Source organism: Ptiloglossa arizonensis, chromosome 2 (assembly GCF_051014685.1).
Source record: "Ptiloglossa arizonensis isolate GNS036 chromosome 2, iyPtiAriz1_principal, whole genome shotgun sequence".
NCBI classification, from domain to species: Eukaryota; Metazoa; Arthropoda; class Insecta; order Hymenoptera; family Colletidae; genus Ptiloglossa; species Ptiloglossa arizonensis.
The window spans coordinates 14,691,911-14,714,748 of record NC_135049.1 but is presented as its reverse complement, the minus strand read 5'-3'; the positions used below and the strand labels follow the sequence as shown (position 1 = coordinate 14,714,748).

The window sequence follows — 22,838 nt, the reverse complement described above, 5'->3', positions numbered from 1 at the left end:
AGTAAAAAGTTCGACCGATATTTACCAACTTTACTGGAGTTGAAGGTGTAAGATCCTTCTTATCATGAATACAGACAGATTCTTCTGCTTTCACAGGAGTTGATGTCACAATTGGATCCATTGTGTGTATACTTTGCATGCTGATGGTAGGTTTTGGCGAAATTGGTGGAGGTGTCGCATTTGATTTAATAGAACGGGATCTCTTTGGTGGCAATGCTGGAGGGAGACTAGAATTGTTTGTTACTTCAGCTACCGGTGGTGTCATAGTTATGGAGGTACTAAAAGAAAAATAAGAGATATTTTTCCGTTTTGCTTAATGACACGCCGACAGTGTCATAACACGTATACGTGTTTACATTAAATCACATACTTTGAACCATCGTGCAATGTAGTCATAGTATGTGCCATGAAAGAACATGATTGTGTTGTGGTAAGGGCTATCTCGTGTTGTTGCCATTCTGCTTGCATTGAATTATAAGCTGCCACTGAATGGCGCGTCCCAAGACCAGAGATGAAGTCATTGTTACTATGGGAACAGTTCCCAAACATCTCCATGTATGCCATGACTGAAATAGATGTAATCAGGTTTACATAACGCTAATAACGTATTTAGATACTTATAATGAGATAACCATAAAAATAAATAAAAATATAACTTTATGATGTATAATACATATTATAGATACAAGCATGATTCATGTTACGATAAAGTATTAAAGCATAGGTGTATAAAATACATAAAAACACTGATGCACAAGCATATACCTTGATAGATTATTGTAAAAATTCGCGCATATAAAATTCATATATTAACTTACTGGAATAAGAATGAAATCGTTTAAACAACATCTTTGCAGTGACTTCAGATTGTGTTTTCCAGAACGAAGTGGTTATATTGTTAGAACAAATATCACAGTGATACAAGCATAAACGATCACGGATTATTCGAAAAAATTTCACATTGCAGCAGAGTTCTCTTTCGTCGATTCCTCACGCATAATCGTGAAAACGAAAACTAAACGCTCTGGCACTGTTCCAGAGTTAAAGAAGCATAAGTGTTAACTGACTATTAGCAAGGAAAGGTCAATTTAATTAGTGAAACAATGTCGACGCCCACATAAGTAGTTGAAGATTAGTTACTACTGTTAATGAAAATTAGAACTAGTTGACAAAAATATCGTGAAGTACAATAACGTGTGTTAAATATGAATGATTAAATGAACATGTAAGATTTTGTTTTTATGAAATATTTCAATTGGAAAATAATATAGAAAAAATTTTGAAAATTTTTACAAAACTGTATATTACTTCCTGTTTTTAATGACACATCAAATAGATTAAAATGTAAGCCATCAAAAAGCTGATGATATGAATAAATTATCCAAGCTTAGTATCAAACGGAATTACGTTTCAAATCATCTGGACAAAATGAGATTAAAAGGAAGATAAACATGCCGCAAAAAGCTAGGAGCTTAAAATCGTGTATTAATGCGTGAAACGAAGGATTTCAACTTAGCGTGAAAGTGTTTGCTGTGGGATAGCTGATTTGTGTGGGCAGGATCCCACTTACCAGAATATGCCACTGATTGGAACACTGGGGGATACAAAATATTTCATCAGTTTTAACCTACTACCAGGAAGAAATTTTGGAACTTCTACTCTAATATAATCTAGGCAATTTCTAGAATAATTATGTTCGCTAACTTTTTCGTTCGATTTCGATCAATTTTGTACTAAAATATTGTTTAAAATATTGTACATTATTAACTTTTTGAAACAAATACAACGAATAACGTTCTTGACAGTAATAAAGCAGTAGTGATAGCGTATTAAAACATTGAATAATCGTTTGCTTTATTGCTGTCTTCGTTCTAAAATTATACTTCAACTTACTGTGTCTTTTTTTAAGAGGAAGTGGAGGAGGTTTACTAGCATCTGGACTATCGCCATTGCTGGTGTGTAAACTACAGGTTGATAAATGCTCGTTCTCAGGTACATTGTCGTACTGTGATGGCTGACGTTCTTTTCTTCGTTTCGAACGTTTTTCGGGTAACGCCGGTGGCATGCCATTTGCGTCAGATGCAGAAATTGATTCAATTTCCTACAAGAATAGAATCTCGAGTGTAATCAATGTATAAATGTGGAACAAATAAATTTACTGGTACAACAAAATGACTCGTACAAACAACAAGAAAACACAAAGAGTCAACAATCACTAATCGTTCGTAAAACAAAATATACAAATAATAAAAGGCACCAAGTAAGAAAATATTATTAAGTGTTGTCACAAGATTTATGGGTTTATTTTATATATTATAAATTATGAGAAAAATGGACGGTTTGTGTGTCAGATGTGTGTGTGAGACAGCGTGAGAATGAGTGTAGGAACGCGGGACCCTATGCGGGGGTCGTAATCCATGAAAGAGGATTGGTCGCTGGGAGTTTTCGGGCGATGACCGATATAAAGCAGACCCACCGTCTGTTAATCGTCCCAGCGACCACCCTAGACGACAAGTGCACCTAGCTTAGGTCTCTCGCATCCCTCGAGACGGCCATAGCCTCCTGACCTAGATCATGTAGGCCCATAATGGGAAATATAAAAGGGACCGTAGCGTTGAACGGGATTATTGTGGTATAGCGTGTCGTTCGAAGAAAACAGTGTATCTCTGATCGAGAGTCTTCGTTGATAGTTGTCTATAAGCGTTGTAGATTAGTGTTAAATTTAGTCACGATAGCTTTGCACATGTACTCCAAAAATAAATAATAATAATAATCATCATTTATAATCTATTTTCCATACACACATATATATAACTAAAAAAATGTCTTATTAAGCACGAAATGTGCTAAACAATTTCAAAGTAGGCATAGTCGCAAACAAAACAAATACGAAGAATATCGAGAAGCTTATCTGATTTTTCATGAACAAAGAATGTTTAAAAATTACAGAAACGCATAGACAGGATATACGATACAATTAGAATAATTCAATGTATCTGCGTGTGTGTCTTTTTTAGATTTAAGGTGTTGAATACGTAAATTTTGTGACACAACGTTATCAGCTTGTATTCACGCTAAACTGGGCTACAAAATAACTTAAATCCATAACGTAAGCAAAACAAAGACACGGAACACGCAACACCCACATTTACCAGCTTCTCCAACAGTGCAGGATCTCCGCTTCCAGACATATTTGTTGTGCTAATAGTACTCTTGGAACTAGTCATTGTCTTCTGGGTGAATATAGATCCATTATTATCCGAAGACAACTTGGTCTGAGAGAACGATTGTTGTTGCGAATTGAACGTCTGGGAATTGTAACTAATGCTGCTCTGCTGAGACGATCTTTTGGACGCCACACTGGAAGCGGTGTAACTTTGGGATGAACTTCGTTGTGAATGCATGGATACGAAACCAGACTCCTGCGTTTGGGTCGATAATCGTTCCATTTTTCCTTCTATACCTAAAACATAAGTATCGTATCGTTAACAACAATACGCTGAACATCTTTCTTTAGTAATCGAACCGATCTTCAATCAACGAACGCGGAAAAGACATTTTCCTCTTACGAAAGAGAGTTTTCACGGTTTTCCAATTCCAATTGGCGGACATGGCCAATTTTCTACTCTCGCGAAATTGCAATCTCGATTACACCTTTCGAAAAAGAATACCAAGCTTATTGCACCGACTTGAGCGAAGATCTATACTGTTCATTCACGCAGTCGTAAGGTCTGACGCCTACGCTACTTGCTCCACTGGCTATTTGAGGAATTCTTGCGTAATTTTAGCTCTTACATTTTTTCTTTACATTTATAAATGTGCAACGTCACTCGCGCGTCCGTTAACTTGCTTTTGATATTGCCGACGTGTATAGAGGAATTTTGTATTACCCACCGGTAAATGGATTAAGCATTTCTTGGGGAGTTTGTTGACCCAACAACATAGTGCTCGGTATACTTGTCTCGGAACCGTCCCAGCAACTACTGTTTGAAGTACCATTAACTTGCATGCCTGTAAAAAGGAAACGCAAATTCGTCTATAAACGATGCTCGAACGCGCGAAGAAATTTTTTTAATCGAATCACGCGGTCGAGTTTCACTTGTATCGCGTCACAGAATTATTACTCGATCGTAGATCATTTAACTCGAAGTCATCGAAACGTAGCGTCCGCGTACCAAGACTTTTCCAGCGAGACTGGTTTCACGATTAAGACGAGCACAGTTGAGAATTATGTTGCTGACTAAGCAATCTCTGTACAGTGCTCTACGGGACACACATGGAAATGTATTTGCACAATTCTTCGCTCGCCTTCTTAGAAAGGTTACGTTCTCGATATCACAAATTGCTCTATGATATTACAAAACGGGCGATATTGTTAACCATTCGGCCGTGAATTGTTTCGTTTAGGGAACAAGGAGATTCCAGTAATGAAATTTTACAGTGCGAGTTTCAAGGTATAAACTTACGTGTTAATATGTGTTTATTCAGAAGACTACTTTTTTCATCTGGGTCAAAGTCATCGTAACACTTATTTAGCAAATATTACATCCTTCCACTTTCACGTTACATCGAGTGTAACAATTGAACATTTATTAATTCGATAATTTCGTACGAAATTCTTCTGCTGTCTTATTTTCATTTATAAATACTCAGAGAGAGAGAGAGAGAGATAATAGCACAGGTACTCGATAAATGATCCAATAAGTAATACATTCAATTGATTGTAAAAAAAAATCTCGAGTGTTCTTTAGAAAATTCTATACTTCAAATCGTCGAAGTAACTTCACAAATTACGTGTCTGTCTTGTTTTCATTTGCAAACCCTCAGACAAAGATAAATAATACATAGGTACTCGATAAATGATCCAATAACTAATACATTCAACTGATTATAAAAAAAAATCTCGAGTGTTCTTTAGACAATTCAATACTTCAAATCGTCGAAGTAACTTCACAAATACGTGTCTGTCTTATTTTCATTTGCAAACTCTCAGACAGAGATAGATAATAGCATAGGTACTCGATAAATGATCCAATAACTAATACATTCAACTGATTGTAAAAAAAAATCTCGAGTGTTCTTCAGACATATCAATGCTTGAAATCGTCGAAGTAACTTCACAAATTATGTGTCTGCCTTATTTTCATTTATAAATACTCAGACAGAGGTAGAGAATAGCATAGGTACTCGATAAATGATCCAACAACTAATACATTCAACTGATTATAAAAAAAAAATCTCGAGTGTTCTTTAGACAATTTCGATGCTCCAAATCGTCAAATCAGCGTATTTCCTCCCAGCAAGGAAGTCCACGTCACCCGAGCAACCTAGCCAAGAAAGAATCACTCACCCTGAATAGTAGCCATCAGGCTGAGATCCATACTGTCGTTCAGAGACTCGTCGTTTGGTCCCATGATCGCTCGTATCTCATCCTCGTCGCGAGAATGATTCAGAGCCGAATCCAAACTGCCAGCCGATGCGCTTAAAAGTGACGACGAATCCTCTGGTGATCGACTACGAAGGGAGACCCTATCAAGACTAGACGCTAAAAGACCCTCGGACTCGTCCAGCAACTGTTGAGCCCGCGTTCTCCGTTTCGGTGGCAATGGCGGCGGTGTACCGGATGAACTGTTCTCCTCCGACAGACACATGTTGGTTCTGAAAGATCATCGATCAGTTTTTCCATTTAACTCGCAACACGCCGCAGTGTCTAACGATCCGCATGCTCGTCACTACGTGAAGCTTTGGGAGCTACCTCTCAGGGAGTGGTGGTTTCGGGGGTGGACTAGAATCCCTTAAAATCGACTCTGAACTATGCGAACTACGGACCAGACTAGTAGTCGCAGCGGTTTGCTCTAAAATCTGCCTTTCCCTCGGGGTTAGCGGAATATCGGGTAAGGAATTTCTTTGCGGCGTCAATTCCGACCCATAACCCGACGTTCTGAAACGATTTCGGTTAATTTATACGAGAAACTCTACAAGGTACCACCAAACGAACAATAACAACGATCGTCACAGTACTAGGGGATCCTAGACGATAGACGTGCTACCAGCGTACCTATTACTAGCTGCCACGGTTGCTGGTTTCTGTCTGTTGGCGATTTTCTCGTTCGCCAGGGCAACCAGGTTCTTCACAGCTTCCTCGACTAATCCTATGATGTACGTCACGTTCTCGGTATCCAACGCAGATGACTGGTCGCCGTGCAGCAACACATCGTCGCAGAGCTTTAACAATTGTGCTAGTGCCTGATACACTTGATTCGTCGCTGATCCCAGAGTGGAGCTTCAACGAAGAGAGAACGTTCAATGGTGGAAATTGTAGGTTCGGAGGATACTTTGAAATTTTTCTAGCGTATGGTGGCACGGAATTATTTCAACTTCTTAGATGTTTTATTCAGGGAATCGAAAATACGGTTGATTCTCGCTTAACTGGCCTTTTTAACAATGTAATATCAAATACGAACGATAATACGGAATCTATTAGGTTGTTCGGAAATTCGTTTCGTTTTTTTGTGGTGAAAATGAAATACGATTTTTTTTTCGGTGAATTAACATTTTATTAGATTATATATTCTTCATTTTGGAAAACGAAATGACTAACCGAACGATCCAATAGTATTTGAAAGTTTCGTACGATTGGAACTAAGGGAAGAACGAATAAACTTTCGATCGAATAAATAAATTTTGTACGTCGTGTTACGAGTGAATGAACTCTCTCGTAGTATGTCATAGTATGAGGTAAAGTTCGTTTGTACTTCGAGCGAAAGTGAAACATCAAGGGAAATAATTTGCACCCCCATAATTGAAACAATTTGCCCTCGGATAAGTGAAATAATTATTTCTCTAACGGTCAAATAATCCTAGCAGGACTTGGGTCACTCGAGACCCAAGTTTCACGATAATTACAATTTCTGCCGATCGGGAAACCTTGGCGACACATCTGTGTCACTAGAGCCTCCATTACTTGAAAGTAATTTATGACTACTCGGCCTAGAAATCATTTGTTCGACAGACGTTACATGTTTTATCAGACTTATGTTAATCTTTCAGATACTCAACAGTTCAGTCGAAGTATTCCAAGAGTTTTTTCCGTACGTTTAGAACGACCGAACATTTTAATAACGTTAATTTTGTACAGAAATCGTACAGTAATTAGATTGTTGCAGTTTTGATAAATTTTCTGATGTTTACCAAAACCCAGCAAAAACATAAAATTACATTTCTCTTTAATGCTAAAATACAGAATTTGTTTCAAAAACCAGGAAAAGCAATAATAGAAGATAAATATTATTTATTTTCTAAATATTCTGGTTTTTCTTTTCTCTATAATAAACCAATTTTAAAAAAAAATACTTTATCAATTTTTTATAACGAACCTTTATTTTCTCTCTGTAATGAACTTATTCATAAAATGCAAGGAAAAGAAATTACACTTTGAAATTTATTTATGCGTGATTTTGGCATGGGTCAGAAATGATCCAGCTTCGGTCTCCACAAGATTCGTCTATCCATGGTTAAATAAAGATTAAACCGAAGACAAAAAGAACGCGACCCTAATGGAGAGTCTACTGTAACATTTACATAGTAAATACGCGTCAAAGTTAACTCGTGAACAATAGATAATATTCAACACAGGTTTTAAAGAAACATAATTTAACCGGACCCTACTCCCGATGTAATCGAATTGCACGACTCGGTGTAAAATTCTTACGTTGGAGGAAATATTGCCCAGCGTGTGGTGTCGTTATCGATGAACGTCGCGAGGCTCCGATAAAGCCGTTGAGACGCAATTTTTCACTGTCTAGTTGGCCGGGACGGTTTCTAGACAGGGCCGAAGGGAGCGTAGTAATAGATAGTCACCTGTTCTCTGAAAGGAGATAGGACTTCAGCACAGTGTGTATCGTGGTGACGGTGTCGAGGACGATGGTGCCATTTCCTGGCAGCATCTCGAGCTTCTTCTTCGACACGACGTCCCTGAAGTGGAGCAGTGCCAGCTGCACCTGTCGCACGTGTATGTGCAAGTCTCGGAGGGGATTCTTGTCGAGGGTGGTTGCGGTGTCGGTGCAGCCGGGCGCGCTTTTGTCCCGCGGTGTCCGCGGCGAGGAGGGCGAGGCCGCCCGTGTAGCCGCCCCACTGCCCCCGCCGCCGCTACCGCTGCCAGGAGAACGCATGTGGGAGAGCTTCTCCAGGAAGTCCTCCTTGAAGGAGCGCGCACGACGCGCTAGTTTACCGCCGCGCGCCTTCCCGCCGGACCGCTCCTCGACTTCTGAAACAATCGGAACATCGTTGAATATTGGTCGAAATAGAATCGTACCCGGATAAATGACAAAATTTGCCCATGGTCGAGCGAAACAATCTGCACCCGGATAAGTAAAAAGATTCACCCCTGGACAAGTGAAACAATTTACACCCGGATAAGTGAAAAATTCACCCCTGGTCGAGCGAAACAATTTGCACCCGGATAAGTGAAAAGACTCACCCCTGGACAAGCGAAACAATCTGCACCCGGATAAGTAAAAAGACTCACCCCTGGACAAGCGAAATAATTTGCACCCGAATAAATGAAACGACTTACCCCTAGAGTAGCGAGACAATTTACCCCCCGGATAGGTGAAACAATTTGCCCCCGGATAAGTGAAATATTTCGCGTTCGAATAAGCGAAATAATTCGTATCCGTATAAGCGGAACAATTTTCCTCCGGATAAGTGAAGTAATTCGTATCCGGATAAACGAAACAATTTGCCCCCGGATAAGTGAAGTAATTCGTATCCGGATAAACGAAACAATTTGCCCTCGGATAAGAGAAATAATTCGCGCCCGGATAAACGAAACAATTTGCCCCCGGATAAGCGAAATAATTTTCTTCCGAATAAGGGAATCAGGTTGTCCCCGGGTAAGTGAAACAATTTACCTCCGGATAATTGAAACAATTTTTCCACGGATAAGCGAAACAATTTTCTCCCGGATAAGTGAAACAATTCGCCTCCTGGTAAGCGAAACAATTCGCCTCCGAGACAATTCGATCCAGGATCCAACTCGTTCCATGTTAAAGCGTTGCATAGTAAACACGCGCCAAAGTTATCTTCTGAACAATATATAATGTTTAACACAGATTATAAAGGAACATTATTTAATCAGACTCTGCTTCCAATATAATCGAATAAGTTTGTCCCGGATGATCGAAACAGTGCGAACCTCGCTTAACTGAAACAATTTGGACTTATTCGATCCCGGATAACTGAACCTATTTAACCCCGGATAACTGAGACAACTCGATCCAGGACAATGAAATCAATTTGTTCCGGACGAACAGTGCGAGACTCGCTCAACTGAAACAATTTGAACTCATTTGATCCCGGATAACTGAAACAATTTGACGTCGAATAATTGAATTTGAGGTTGGATAATTGAATCAATTTCCCTTGGACAATGTATCGATTTGTCCCGGATGATTGAAACAGCGTGAACTCGCCTAACTGAGACAATTTGATCTTACTTGACACCGGATAACTGAAACAATTTCGTCCCGAATAATTGAAATATTTTCACCCCGGAAACTCAATGTCGTTACGAAAGAAACTTTTGTATATTGTTTATTATATTCGTACGAGAATATTATCAATGGATTGTTACATTCCTCTCGATGAAAACGAGTCGGTCCACGACCTTACGATACGATGAAAATGTAACAAATTTTATTTCGCATTAACGGTCAACAATACGCGTACACGGCATCGCTTTGAAGTTCCGATCGCCGAATGCACGTGCAACGCGAAACTCGTTCGCTGTTGCAGTCTCGTTCACTCTCGGTATTCGTTTCATGTTAACGGTATTAAACCATCTCCATCTACGGTATTAAAACATCGTCGTTGATAACCTTCTGGTGCAATGGACGTTAAACTCGTATTCGAAAGAGAAAAATAATACAGATACAAGATATCAAAGGAACGTGAATGGAAAGATATTAAAACTAATAAAAAGTGAGGTAAGATTTCTAAAGTACCGGTCAGTCGCAAAAGAAGAGAAACAATTTTCCTAACGGAATTCGTTTTCACTTCGCAGTCGCGTGATGCTACCGCACAGAGTTACGAGCAAGAAAGAAAAAAAAAAGAAAGACTATTACATAAAACAGCTAATAAACTCTCCTTTCGCTGCACGTTTTGTCACGAGGGATCGTCACGTTCGTGAACTGCCGCGGATTTCGTGTTTCGTGCTTTATTTCACTCAGCTCCAGCCAAACGATCGTAATTTAAGACGACGATTTCGGATACCGGGTCGCTGCACCGGGTGCAATAAACGGTGTGCAACGTTCACGGTGCAACCGATAACGGGAAGAAATACGAAGTTCTCTTTGGTCATTGTTTCCAACGAGTTTTCTTCACGGTTCTCAGGAACACGTTTCCGTCGCGTCGAATGCACACGTGCATCTCACGACCAGGCGTTGCATATCGCCAGGCGCCGATGCATTCTCTCGTTTCCTTCGTTTTGCGGCATTAATGCTAGACGCACGCTTAAAATTAAAAGTCCAACGGCACCGGTGCATCGGACGTGCGATACGAGACTATAAAACTTTAGCTTTATCGTCGCGACGGTGAACTCTCTCTTCAATTATTTTTCAACGTTTTATCGTTGCCTCCAGTCGTGTACTATTGTCGACGTTTCCTCGCGAGTTCTTTTGTAGCTTCTCCAAGTCTTTTTATTTCTTCTTACGTTATTTTTTCTATCACGAGTAACAATTTCAAACTTTCGTAGAAGGGACAGATCGTTTGATTTTTCTGTCTTTCTTTTACAAACGAGTTCGTAATTGAATTTGTTACTTAACTATACGGTAAGCAATTTGTAAAATTGAATCACGAATTAACGCTAATTTTTCCAATATTCTTCGCGCAATTTTTCTCCCGGTAAATTTCATTCGACGAATCTCCACCGATCCGTAGATCGTGACAAATATTTATTTATACCCTGTACATTATTCAATGACACATTAACGTATCCTATTCGACTCGATACTCGCTAATCCGTCATTATTTTCACGTGTAAATACGTTCGTTTGTTATTAAATCGGGGACGAACGCATTACATTTAATTATAAATATTATTCAACGGAATAATTCGTATTCCGAAAGGACGAAATGTTTCGTGAAATTCAATGAGAAATATAAATAGTAATTATTGTACACGACTCTTTATACATCGTTATACATCGTTAACGGTTTCGATTCGATGTTACACGAGCGAATGAAATTATTAAATTAAATTTCTTCCATCTCTTCGATTAATTCCTGCACATATTTTATCACGTTGCAATTTCTTTTCGCATACGTTCGTATCGGATTATCAATTCCTCGAAACTCACTCGCGCGCGATTCGTAAATTTTACAACACTAGCTGTAACAATGTCGCGAATCTAATGGATGTTCGATACGATTACACGAGTGTTAATCGTACGTCGACACGTGGAAAATCAATTTCGCGATGTAATGACGCTAATTATTTCGCATTTTCGTATCAAACGGTTTCGTTCGAGCGTAACGCCATTACGTTGAAACGAATTACGCGCGCGGAATTATTTGCGAATAGAGCCGGGGAATATCGATCAAAATCTGATGTGTATTTTTTTTTTTTTTTACGCGATTATCCAACGTGTGTGACGTTAACAACAATCAACAATCGTTACGCATCGATACGGTGGACAGTAATAAACGACTCGAACGTCAAATTAACCAGGGAGAAGGTTTTATCGAAACAACACGCTCAAAATCCGACAAAAGCGGAAAATATGTTTACAGATAACGGATACGCGAGTGGAACGCATACCGTGGTGGACGTGATACACCGTGAAACCCGTGATACCCGCGTAAACGTTAATTGACTGCTTGTCAAGCATCGAGCTGACAAATTACACCTGATTTGATCGCGAAAAATCGGATGAAATACGCCCACCGTAGGAATTGATCCTTTCATCGTTCGAACAATGTAGGGGAATACCACAAACGGTGAACAATACGTGCAAATAACGATGTAACGAAACGGAGAAATTTCTCGAATAAAAAAACAACGAATGAAAATAATGTGCAGCGAAGTTTAATAACCGAATGGTTATTCGAATCGATTTCTTCTCGTTAAATGTGGGATGTATTGTTTTATAATTTCAATCGTTATTTCTATGTAATTGAATAGAAATTAATTTTGACTCAAATAATGAGTCAAAAGACGATTATCGTTTATTTGTTATTCGAGATTTTCATCTGTTTGAAGAGAATCTGCTTCGATTTACATTTGCAATTGATCGTTTTCATTTTTGACTTGTACCAAGCAAAGAGATCATAATTTTCGTTAGCAACGATATAAATATTGCATGTCTTTCGCAAAACTGTCCGCTCATTTTGTAGGTGTAACATATTTTATATAAATAATCGGTTTCGAAGTTTGAATTACCGATTCTAATTCACTGCTATTTAAGCTTTAATAATTATAATAAACGAATGGATTCACGTCTGAGAGATTTAAATTTATTGCAAGGGATATTCAACGAAGTATTTATTTACTGTATTAATGTATAATTTAAGTTTGTACAGAATGAATATTGATTTTGAGAAAATACTTTTTCGTGCGATTGTTTGTTATTTACACGGATAAAAGTACTTCTTGGATAAATTGTATATGATTTTTAATCGAATACATCTTCGATTAAAGTGTATATATAATTTTTAATCGAACACACCCTCGATCAAAGTGTATATATAATTTTTAATTGAACACACCCTCGATCAAAGTGTATACATAATTTTTAATCGAATACACTCTCGATCAAAGTGTATTAAATAAAATTTATATTAAAATTGGAATCTTTTGTGAATACAGAATTTGTAATTTTAACTTTCAAATTGTGTAAACGTGTAAAACATGTTATAGTTATGGGATGGGCAGATGCTCTTCGGATTGTACCATCAGTTTGTAAATACCCTGTACATGCAAGTTATTTTCATCTTTTCTGTACACAATACAACATAATGCGACATAATACGTCACCAATTGTTTACTTCGTGCATGTTATTGATATTAAGCCATTTGCATTATTAGCGTACACATACGAGCAATTTTCCTGCCCATTATCATCAGGCGTATAAATATGCGCATTCACATTGTGAGTGAACAATGCTGGCCGAGAACAGGATAACAGACAAATTGAGTTTTCAAAATTCTCCATTCCATATTCAGGAAATTTCCCTGATTTGTTACTAAAATACAGGGGTCGTATACGATGACCATATTTTCTAACCGAACAGAGAACAACAAAATGTATATACATACATGTACACATATGAACTTTTTTCGTTATTTTCAATATTTTTCCATCCTTTAAAAATCATTGAAATATTAAATTTGTAATACTTCTTGAAATACTTGTACTGTGCACGACTCACAAGAGGTTACTTGGGATAATACAGAGACAACAGGACTATGTGCTTACGTACCTGATTATGTTTCTTTTCTTCATTTATTATGCTTTTGGCGAATCTTTCCAATTGTATAATCTATCTTTATAAATGTACAATTTATTTTTGCACTTGTATGACCTGTCCTTACAACCTATCTTTATAATTATATGACTAATCTATTTTTCCAATTGACCTATCTTTACAATTGTATGACTATGTTTCCAATTGTATGATCTATCTTTATAATTGTATGACCTATCTTCACAACTGTATGACTATCTTTACAATTGTATGACCTATCTTCACAACTGTATGACTTATTACTATAATTCTACGATCTATTTTTACAATTGTACAGAAGAAAATGGGCCTGCAACCATTTACATCCGCATTTCTTTTAAGTTACTTCTTCTAAACCGTGCATAGTATCCAGATTTAACAATATATTTACCAACCACTCAAAATGACTGGTTCCAACTGCTTTCATAATGATTTGAATATTCATAGCATATTTCATAGTATATTTTTCGAATACCTCATAACTTTTCCTATCCTACACACGTGACCAATTTAAAAAAATCCTCTCATCGATTGGTCATTTGTAAAATATACATAAAACGTACCTTAGTATTCCAAAATCTGTCGGTAGTTCTGGTATTAATAAAAGAAAATCGTTCACGATTGGTGTATACTTTTCATTCTTTCGTACGATGCAAATGGCCCAACGATCGACGTAAGATGCACTCGATCGATTTTCACAGAAATTTTCCATTTCTTATATATCCATTCATGCATATACACACCGTTTTCACTATATTCCTCGAACGAGTTCACTGTACGCGAACGATTAATAACGCTACTCCAAATCGATTTGGTCAAATTTTTCGTCAAATCGTTTGTCGAGAGTCATCACCGTTCGTTGCACTCGTGTCTCGATATCACCGATTCGACATTGAAATATTTTTCGTTGCACCGGCCGTGTCCCCGGCATTGAAATATCCTCTTTGTTTCATAATGCTCGAATCGCAACGCTGTTGGCCGAACGACGTTAAACGCCATCGAATCGTGGCTGGTTCCGTGTCATTTCTCTCGATGCATACAACGCTCGATCGCAATAATGGATTTACGATCGTTGTAATCCGTATGCACGGTTTTTCATCGGGCGTGCCAGGCATCGGCGTTGTTGAATGAAAATGACCAAGGGGGACGTTTGTTTCTCTCTTCGACGATGCAACAGATGCGACTGTACAATAATTTTTTGTCACGATCTCCATTCAGAATCGAGTTTATTTTTACCAGCGCGTTTCTCTATTCGAGGAACGAACTGAACCGGGAACGTACCAAGGTGGGGGAGAAAATGTTTATGCATTATGCAGTTGCATCTTTCTCACCGGTTACCATTGTTTCTCTCTCTTTTCATTCTTACACTTCGATCTGCGAAGAAGATAGACGCTCTCGTCGAGGACAAATCTCGAAACAATTTTCTGTAGGAAAATACACTTTTCGAGACTCTACGATCGTATTTCGACCATTGAGAAAGAGAAGTATTTTAAATAAGGAATTTCACGGTTAACTTTCGTATTCTCATCTCGTTCGATTTCTTTTCAAACCAAATCGGTCCGTGGATGACAATGCTTTTGTAGTCTTTTGATTTTTACAGCGTGTTTAACAACGTATTATTTACAACGCTAAATAATTAAACACAATGCAAATCGTATCTCGTTTGGTCTCATTTTAATTCAAAGGATCGGAGGAATGTAACAGTGACATTTTCAATGACGAGAAACCAACGATGAGAAAAGTTTATCTTTGCGTTAATATTGTTTCATCGACACGTTCGGCTAGTGTCACAATATAGCCTCAATTGACGAGCATCGTGAAAATGTCGCATTAATCGCTCCATTGGTTCCGCGAGAGACTCCCCTTAGTAGCGGAGAATGAACTTTTTCACATTTATCGTGTACATCGGTGTCACATTTATCGCGACAATACTTTACCCGGTGTTCCAATATCGCGAAATCCGTCCACCGACGGATCTTCGTTCGTTCGTTGATTAATAATTTCGTGCCCGAATCATTAACAAGCTATTTGGACGTAAATACGCGGAATAGTGGGAACAGTCATCTTCGATGGCTGCGTTTCGCAATGGGGGATGCTCTGGCAAGCAAGCAACCAGCCTGTGTACGCATGCCGGTAAATCAAGTTCTATTCACGAATTCCGATTGAAACCTCAATCAGACGTGATTTGCGCTAAAGGCACGGTTCGACTGGCCGATAGAGATAATAGAAAACACAGAGTACAAGAGAGAGGGGGAGAGAGAGAGAGAGAGAGAGAGAGAGAGAGAGAGAGAGAAGAGAGGGGAGAATGGAGTGTACGCAGACTACCAGATGTAAATTGCCGTGATTGACTGGATTCACGGAACACGTTCGACTCCCATGGCGATGTCCATGGGAGTTCACGATGGAAACTGGCTTCCGTGGACGCGGTTATTTACAAACTGCTCGCTGAACGCTTTCGGGAGGGTGGTGAACAACCCCCATTTTTCGTTCGAAAAAACGCCAGTGTTCGTGGACCGACTCCATGTGTATATTCTAATAGGTTGCTGAACAGTGTTATATCGAGGAGTACTATATTGAGGAGTACCGTTCAAGAAGTTTTATCTAACACATGTGCATCAAACATAGAACTAACATCTTTAGAGAGATAAAACGACATTTCTTATCGAATGACGAAACTTATTTAGCAATCTATTAGAATACTAAGTTGTTCAAAAAGTTCTGTCGTTCGATAAAACTTATTGAACAGTACTAAATTGAACAGTACTGTTCAATTAGCTATATTGGACAGTACTAAATTGAACAGTACTGTTCAATAAGCTATATTGGACAGTACTATATTGAAGAGTACTGTTCAATAAGTATTATCGAACACATGTTCATCAAACATAATAGCTCCATTTCTTATCGAACGACAAAACTTATTAAGTAACCTATTGCAATACTAAGTTATCCATTTACAGTACCACATTGAACAGTACTTTTGTCGTTCGATAAGAAATGGAGCTATTGGAGGTTCGTCGTTTTATTTTTCTAAAGATGGTAGTACTATGTTTGATGAACATGTATGAAGCTTCGTGTAGATTTAGTACTATGTTTGACGAACATGTGTGAAGTTTTGTGTAGATCTGGATTTAGTACTATGTTTGATGAACATGTGTGAAGTTTCGTGTACATTTAGTACTATGTTATTGAACATGTGTGAAGTTTCGTGTAGATTTAGTACTATGTTTGACGAACATGTGTGAAGTTTCGTATAGAACTGTCGACTCATTCGTATATTTACAGTTGTTCAAAGTTGAAGTGTCGTAGTATTTTTTTTTTACAATGGAAAAATAGACAAAACTTATCGAACAACCTAGTATTCAGCGACGCGTGCTTCGAAGGAACTCGAAACAAAACAGGGAACCTTTATAAAACGTTCTTTGGAGATTTTACAAAACTTTCAATTGTCCAAATTTTTCCCGATTAAAAAGTTTATACGATTTTCGATGTGCGAAGAAGAGAAACGATTCTGAGTGAAATCTTAGCCTTGAAAGAAATAATTAATACCGATCAAACTTCTGTATTTTAAAAATGTTTAGAATCAATTCACGGTTTTGAGACCTTTTATTCTTATACTACATACAATCGATATTCGTTCGCTTGTGTTTCATGATTTTCAATTTTCAATGTCCGTGTGTTCTGATTTCTTTCTGCTTCTAATCAAAACGGCGATAAAGCTTTCCCGAGCTCTTTTCACGGTACGATTTCTTGTAATTAACACCAACGCGGACCATGCTTTCTTCGCGTATTAATTTACCGGTTTTTGCGTTAGGTACATAGAATTGCAGTACATGCTTCAAGTTTACCCGGTCATTTACCATTTCGTTTACTCGATGCCAAAGAACAATCGTCATCTGCGCACGACACTACAATTTAACGGGTCAAGACGTCCAAATAAAACGACCTCGAGAAGGCACGATAAACGAGTCCACCTCACCCCTAAACGCTCGAGTAATAGTTCTCGAATTGAAAAACTTATTACCAGGTACTAGAAATCTGTGTTGGTTTCGTAAGTCTTTGTTCAATTACATTTTAATTAATCCTTAAATGGTTATTTCCTTTTTTCGAAGATGCAAAGAAAATTGAACAAAATTTATTTTACTCGTTGCGATAAATATCCAGATGTTGGCTGGGAAATAATCGATGAAAATATGTTGTACAAATGCAACGGTAAGTGAAAAAAAAACACGTCGTTAGTAGTTAACAACATTTATGTAAGCGAAAAATAAATACGTTGCAGTTGTGCAACCATGTTTACTTAAATAATAAGGAAAATGTATGCATGGATTGTATGCGTGTAACTTCTAGATTAACCTTGGGATTTCTAGGATTTCGATTTACCCAGATTTATTGTATATTTTGTTTTCTCTAATCGGTAACTTTTGCGTAATTTAATTACTGGATTAACCCTAACATTTTTAGGGTCTGGACTGGGCCCAAGATTTATCGTATACTTTGCTTTTTTAATTTGAAACTTCTGCTTAAATCCTTTATTATGCAAAGAAATATTTCGAACAAAAATTGTACAGTTCGAAGGGAGATGCACAATATAATAATTAATTTCATAGCTACTTTTCTATAGACAAAAAGGTCTATGCAAAGGTTCTATAGACACAAAGAAAAATGCATACAATTTTACTCTACAATTGCAAAGAGTATTAAACACATAATAAAAAAAAAAACTATTTGAGCATACGGATCCGAAAAACCGATAATTACCCTTGATTATTTTTCTTTGTAGGCATTCAAAGAAGGAAGTCAATCGCGAGATATCAATGACAGTCGAAAATTGAAAAAATCCGACAGCTTTCACTGAATTATTCGCTAACGTATAAACGAAACCAAACACAGCGTACTATGTTTCCATCGATGCAAATACATCAACACACCGACGAATTGTTAACTTCGGACAATAATTTCTCCGCTTCAAAATACAAGTTTTATTCCCCGTGAATCGCAGCGATACGTCGTAAAAGCCTCGTGGAAATTTCATAAAAAATTGTGCCGATATCAATAACAATATTTCATATCGGCGAACACCGTTGGGTAGCTTTTGAAACGTGTAATCTCCATTTTTTTTTTTCTTTTTTCGTTTGTTTCAAATCAGTCCGCTTCAATGCGCCTCGATCTCGCGCCAACGCTCCGCTTCGACCGCCTCCTCTTTCTCTCTCTATCACGGTCGGGAATCGGGCTCTCCCGTCAAAGGATTTCTCGCTAATAACGGAGATAATCAAACAACGCGATCGCCGGGTGGGCGTCGCCGCGCGGGCGAAATTAATAACACCAACATGAAGAGCCGGCTTTTCATTAACCGGTGCACGGGTTCGGTCCTTGTACCGTGCAGGAGTGTCGTCGCGAGCCACCATCGGGGCCCCGAGTCGTCTTTTCATCGTTATCGCGACGGTGCAGCGTGCCCGAGAATGCACCGGCTGCGATAACTTTCCACGTATGTCCCTTTAATCGCGCCGCTACCAGCCATTCATCACCATGAAAGCTTCTCACCGCTGGTACGAACACAATCGCTCGCCTAAATAGACGAAGAGAGAGAGAGAGAGAGAGCGAGAGAGAGAGAGAGAGAGAGAGAGAGAGAGAGAGCGAGAGAGAGAGCGAGAGAGAGAGAGAGAGAGAGAGAGAGAGAGAGGGGGAGGGAGGGTCAGAGTAGAGTGAGTGAGTGAGTAAGTGTGATAGTCAGAGAGCGAGTAAACGAGTGAGCGAATAAGTAAGTGTGATGAAGTGGGAGACCGACTAAATGAGTAGATGAGTGAGTGATAGAGTGAGTGAGTAAATGAATAAGTGGGTAAGTGAGTAAGTTTGATAGAGTGAATGAAGAAGAGAATGAGTGGCTAGGTGAGTGAATGAGAGAGTGATAGAGTGAGTAAGTAAGTGAATAAGCGAGTGAGTAAGTGTGATGGAGTAAGTGAGAAAGTGAATAAGTGTGATAAAGTGAAAGAGTGAGAGCAAGGAAATGAAAAAATGAATGGAATGAGTGAGTGAGTGAGTGAGAGAATGATAGAGAGAGTGAGTAAGTGAGTAGGTGAATAAGTGAATAAGTGAATAAGTGTGATAGAGTGATTAAGTGAGTAAGTGTGAGAAAGAGAATGAATAAGTGTGATAGAGTGACAGAGTGAGTAAGTGAATAAGTGTGAGAAAGAGAATGGGTAAGTGTAATAAAGTGAGAGTGAGTGAGTAAGTGTGAGAAATAGAATGAGTAAGCTTGATAGAGTGACAGAGTGAGTGAATGAGTGAGTGAGTGAGCAAGTGTGACAGAGCGACAGAGCGAGTGAGTAAGCGTGATAGAGTGAGCGAATGAGCGAATAAGCGAGCATGCGAGAGGGAGAATTAGCTTTTGTGCATCATGAATGCCGTGAATGCTAGCCATAAAGGTTGGCGCGGTGATAATCGTTCCACCGAATCGAAGCGGAATGTACCTGCTCGCAATTCTAATCGCAGCCGATCGCGTTTCGATCACTCGGACGAGAAGCAGAAGCGGATCTGCGGCATTATTTGCGCGAAGAGTCGCGAGGCAAGGGGTGTACGATTCGGAGGCTGTAAGCGGATCAATGAACGTGCTCGAGTACCCAACGAACGAATGTTCGGCGCGAGGACAACCGGCTGGCACATTGGACGAAGAAACGGGGAATCCAAGTTTGAAATTACCGCGCGACGAGTCGCCAACGTTCGCGCCCCGATAGTTGCGCACTCGGTATCAACGCGAGAGCGATTATCGGGGCGAACGAGCCAGCGAGTGGTACATCTTTCCCCGTGTGTACGTTTAGGTGTATCAATCCCTCGTACGGAGTATCACGCGCGTCAACAATCGGCGGTGGAAATTCCCGTTGACCCGCGGCCGTATTAATTAACAATTACGACGGTAAACGACTCCGGTCCGCAACGCTAATAGAGCCGAGATCTCGCGCGTTTTGGCCCGTTTACACGTGTACGGGACACGGTCCACCGAATCCACGAGGGCCGCGTGCTCACTGACCGTGGTAAACAACGGGAACTCGGTTTAATTGTTTTATGGAAATCTGGCGGATTTACATAACCACTCGGAAGTCCCTTTGCCACGGCGCCCCGTCCCGCAGGGAACCGTCAATCGATGCCGAACGGACACCAACTACTGACAACTTGAGGTTCGTCTCTCTAGTTTCGTGACGCAGGAGATCGATGTTTTTCGCTTTTGTTCGAGAGGTTTGCGTATTTAAACAATTACGCTGAGATTATTTCGGCAAACTCGGAAACGTTGAGGTCACTTACCTGTACTTGTATACTTCAACATTGTAGGGCAAACTTCGAGAGGTTTGGTCAGTTTATAATTAAAGATTAATGTTTTCTACCCTTTCTGATACTTGTAAGTGTTGAAAATATGACGGTTATACCGGGAAATTTTAAAAATCTTTCTAATTTTGAGATAAGGAAAATTAATTTCTTCCGTATTTTCTAAAAGTTTCAAGTCTCGGAAACATTAACAAATGTACGCGTATAGTTTGAAATAAACACGTCGGACAGCTTCCTAAAGAGGACATCTCGATTTCTTTCTTCCAATTAATTGCCGTTTGAATTTTATTTCGATTCCGTAATTCAAATTTTAATTTTTATTCGACGAATGACGAATGAAACGTTCATTTTTTTATACGTCGTACCGAACGTTCGTTCGCGCAAAAATTTGTTACCAATCTCCGCTCGGCTCTCCGTTTAATGGTTGTGATCGTCTACAGGTGCGTTCGGTTCTACTTGAAACGATTTTGGACAGAACGCTCGCTCTCGCCTCTCGTCGGGAAAAAATGAGCGAAAACGTGCACGTCCCCGGGAGGATTCGTCGGATTGGTTGATTGCGCGTCGACGGTTCGTTAGAGGGTTTAATGGCTCGTTTCGCGGAAGAGCCTCGACAGGCGTGGCGGAATCGAAGATGAGGGCGTGGAATGGATTTTGTTTTGTGTTTTCCGGCGACGCGTGCCCTTTCACGCGGGTCACTGACCAACCGCGATACTCGCGAGCAGCGATGGCACGTCGATAACACTCTCGCTCGCAAATTTTCAAGAGAGTCAAGAATACGGGCTTTTGAGAGCGTCTCGAGATCCAGTACCCTCGGCACTGAGCAAACGGACCACTCTTCCTACTCTCCGTACTTATTGTTGCATTCCCGTTTGATGAAAAGCAAACGAACCTAATTGAACAAAGACGTCCAATCTTTTTTTTACGTACTCCTAGAACCGTTATTATTCTTGCAGGAAATTTAAGTTAGGAACTATACCGAGGTACGCGGTAAAATGTTTTCCAAATAAATTGGTTTGGGTCAGGTCTCAGGTTTGAAGTACATTGTACGCTATGGCGATGAACGATTGAAAACTTTTTAATCGTATTAGAATAGGAATAGTGTGGAACGGTCTGTAACTTTAACGAGTTGACACCGGTTCCTCGGGTCTTTTTCGACCCACCGCGTGCTCATCATTTATATTCTTATATGTTCTATAATAAAAACTATTATCCGTACACAATTGTATTATACGTTCTGTAATAGACTGCACTGACTATATTTTATAGTATTATTAAATGATTCTATATTTTATAATATTACTAAATAACGCTATATTTTATAGTAGTGTTAAGTAATACTACATTTTATAGTATTACTAAGAGAATAATGCTATTTAAAAATTTACAAGTATCAAAGTTCATCTCTTGTAATTCCTATAAAGAATCCTCTTATTGCATTAGAAAGTAAAAAACACGAGGATTGTGCATTTGGTGAATTGTTTACCCAAATATTCATTCGAATATTTTGAAACTCATCGATATTTTAAAAGTCTCGAGTATTTGAAAAATTGCGAAAGATTCGAATATTTTAAAAGCCTCTATTGTCTCGAACGCATCAATGTCGGGGCAATCGTTTCATCGCAGTATTTTTCACACGTTTATTTCGCGTAACCAGATCAAACAACATTATCATCGATAAAACCTTGTTTCCACGTTCCTTGGAACCGTTTCTTACCGTTCCGTGTCTTCGACAATTTTCAAACACTGGAAACTCTCGCAGGCAACAATTTAGCGAAGCATCTCGAAACTTCACGTGATTCGCTCCTTGAATCGAGATATATCGCGGAACGTGTAATCTTGGAATACCATCGAGTTCAAATTGGAACGATGTAGAGGAACGGATCGCGTCTCGTTCGAAAATGTCGTAATATTGTACTTTTCCTCTTATTTATTTCCAGAAAATACCATATTTACGGATGTCAGGTATATATATATATATATATGATAGTGTGATAGCCGCGTGAACGTGACTCTTC

At 39.0% G+C, this 22,838-nt stretch overlaps 1 protein-coding gene across 7 annotated transcripts in view; it reads right to left on the bottom strand.

Annotated features, from left to right (window-relative positions):
* The window catches only part of C3g (C3G guanyl-nucleotide exchange factor), a 111,712-nt gene that overhangs the window by 4,586 nt on the left and 84,288 nt on the right, over positions 1-22,838 (bottom strand). For 4 of the 7 annotated variants that reach the window (XM_076305411.1, XM_076305406.1, XM_076305407.1 and 1 more), the window contains 10 exons: positions 7,861-8,266; positions 6,059-6,283; positions 5,756-5,941; positions 5,351-5,658; positions 3,895-4,011; positions 3,147-3,463; positions 1,894-2,101; positions 1,571-1,594; positions 371-566; positions 26-278 (listed from right to left, as the gene is read on the bottom strand). In XM_076305411.1, coding sequence (XP_076161526.1) covers positions 26-278; positions 371-566; positions 1,571-1,594; positions 1,894-2,101; positions 3,147-3,463; positions 3,895-4,011; positions 5,351-5,658; positions 5,756-5,941; positions 6,059-6,283; positions 7,861-8,266 — 2,240 coding nt within the window. The remainder of the gene's footprint in view (positions 1-25; positions 279-370; positions 567-1,570; positions 1,595-1,893; positions 2,102-3,146; positions 3,464-3,894; positions 4,012-5,350; positions 5,659-5,755; positions 5,942-6,058; positions 6,284-7,860; positions 8,267-22,838) is intronic. The other 3 variants (XM_076305409.1, XM_076305412.1, XM_076305410.1) reach the window with 3 other exon arrangements.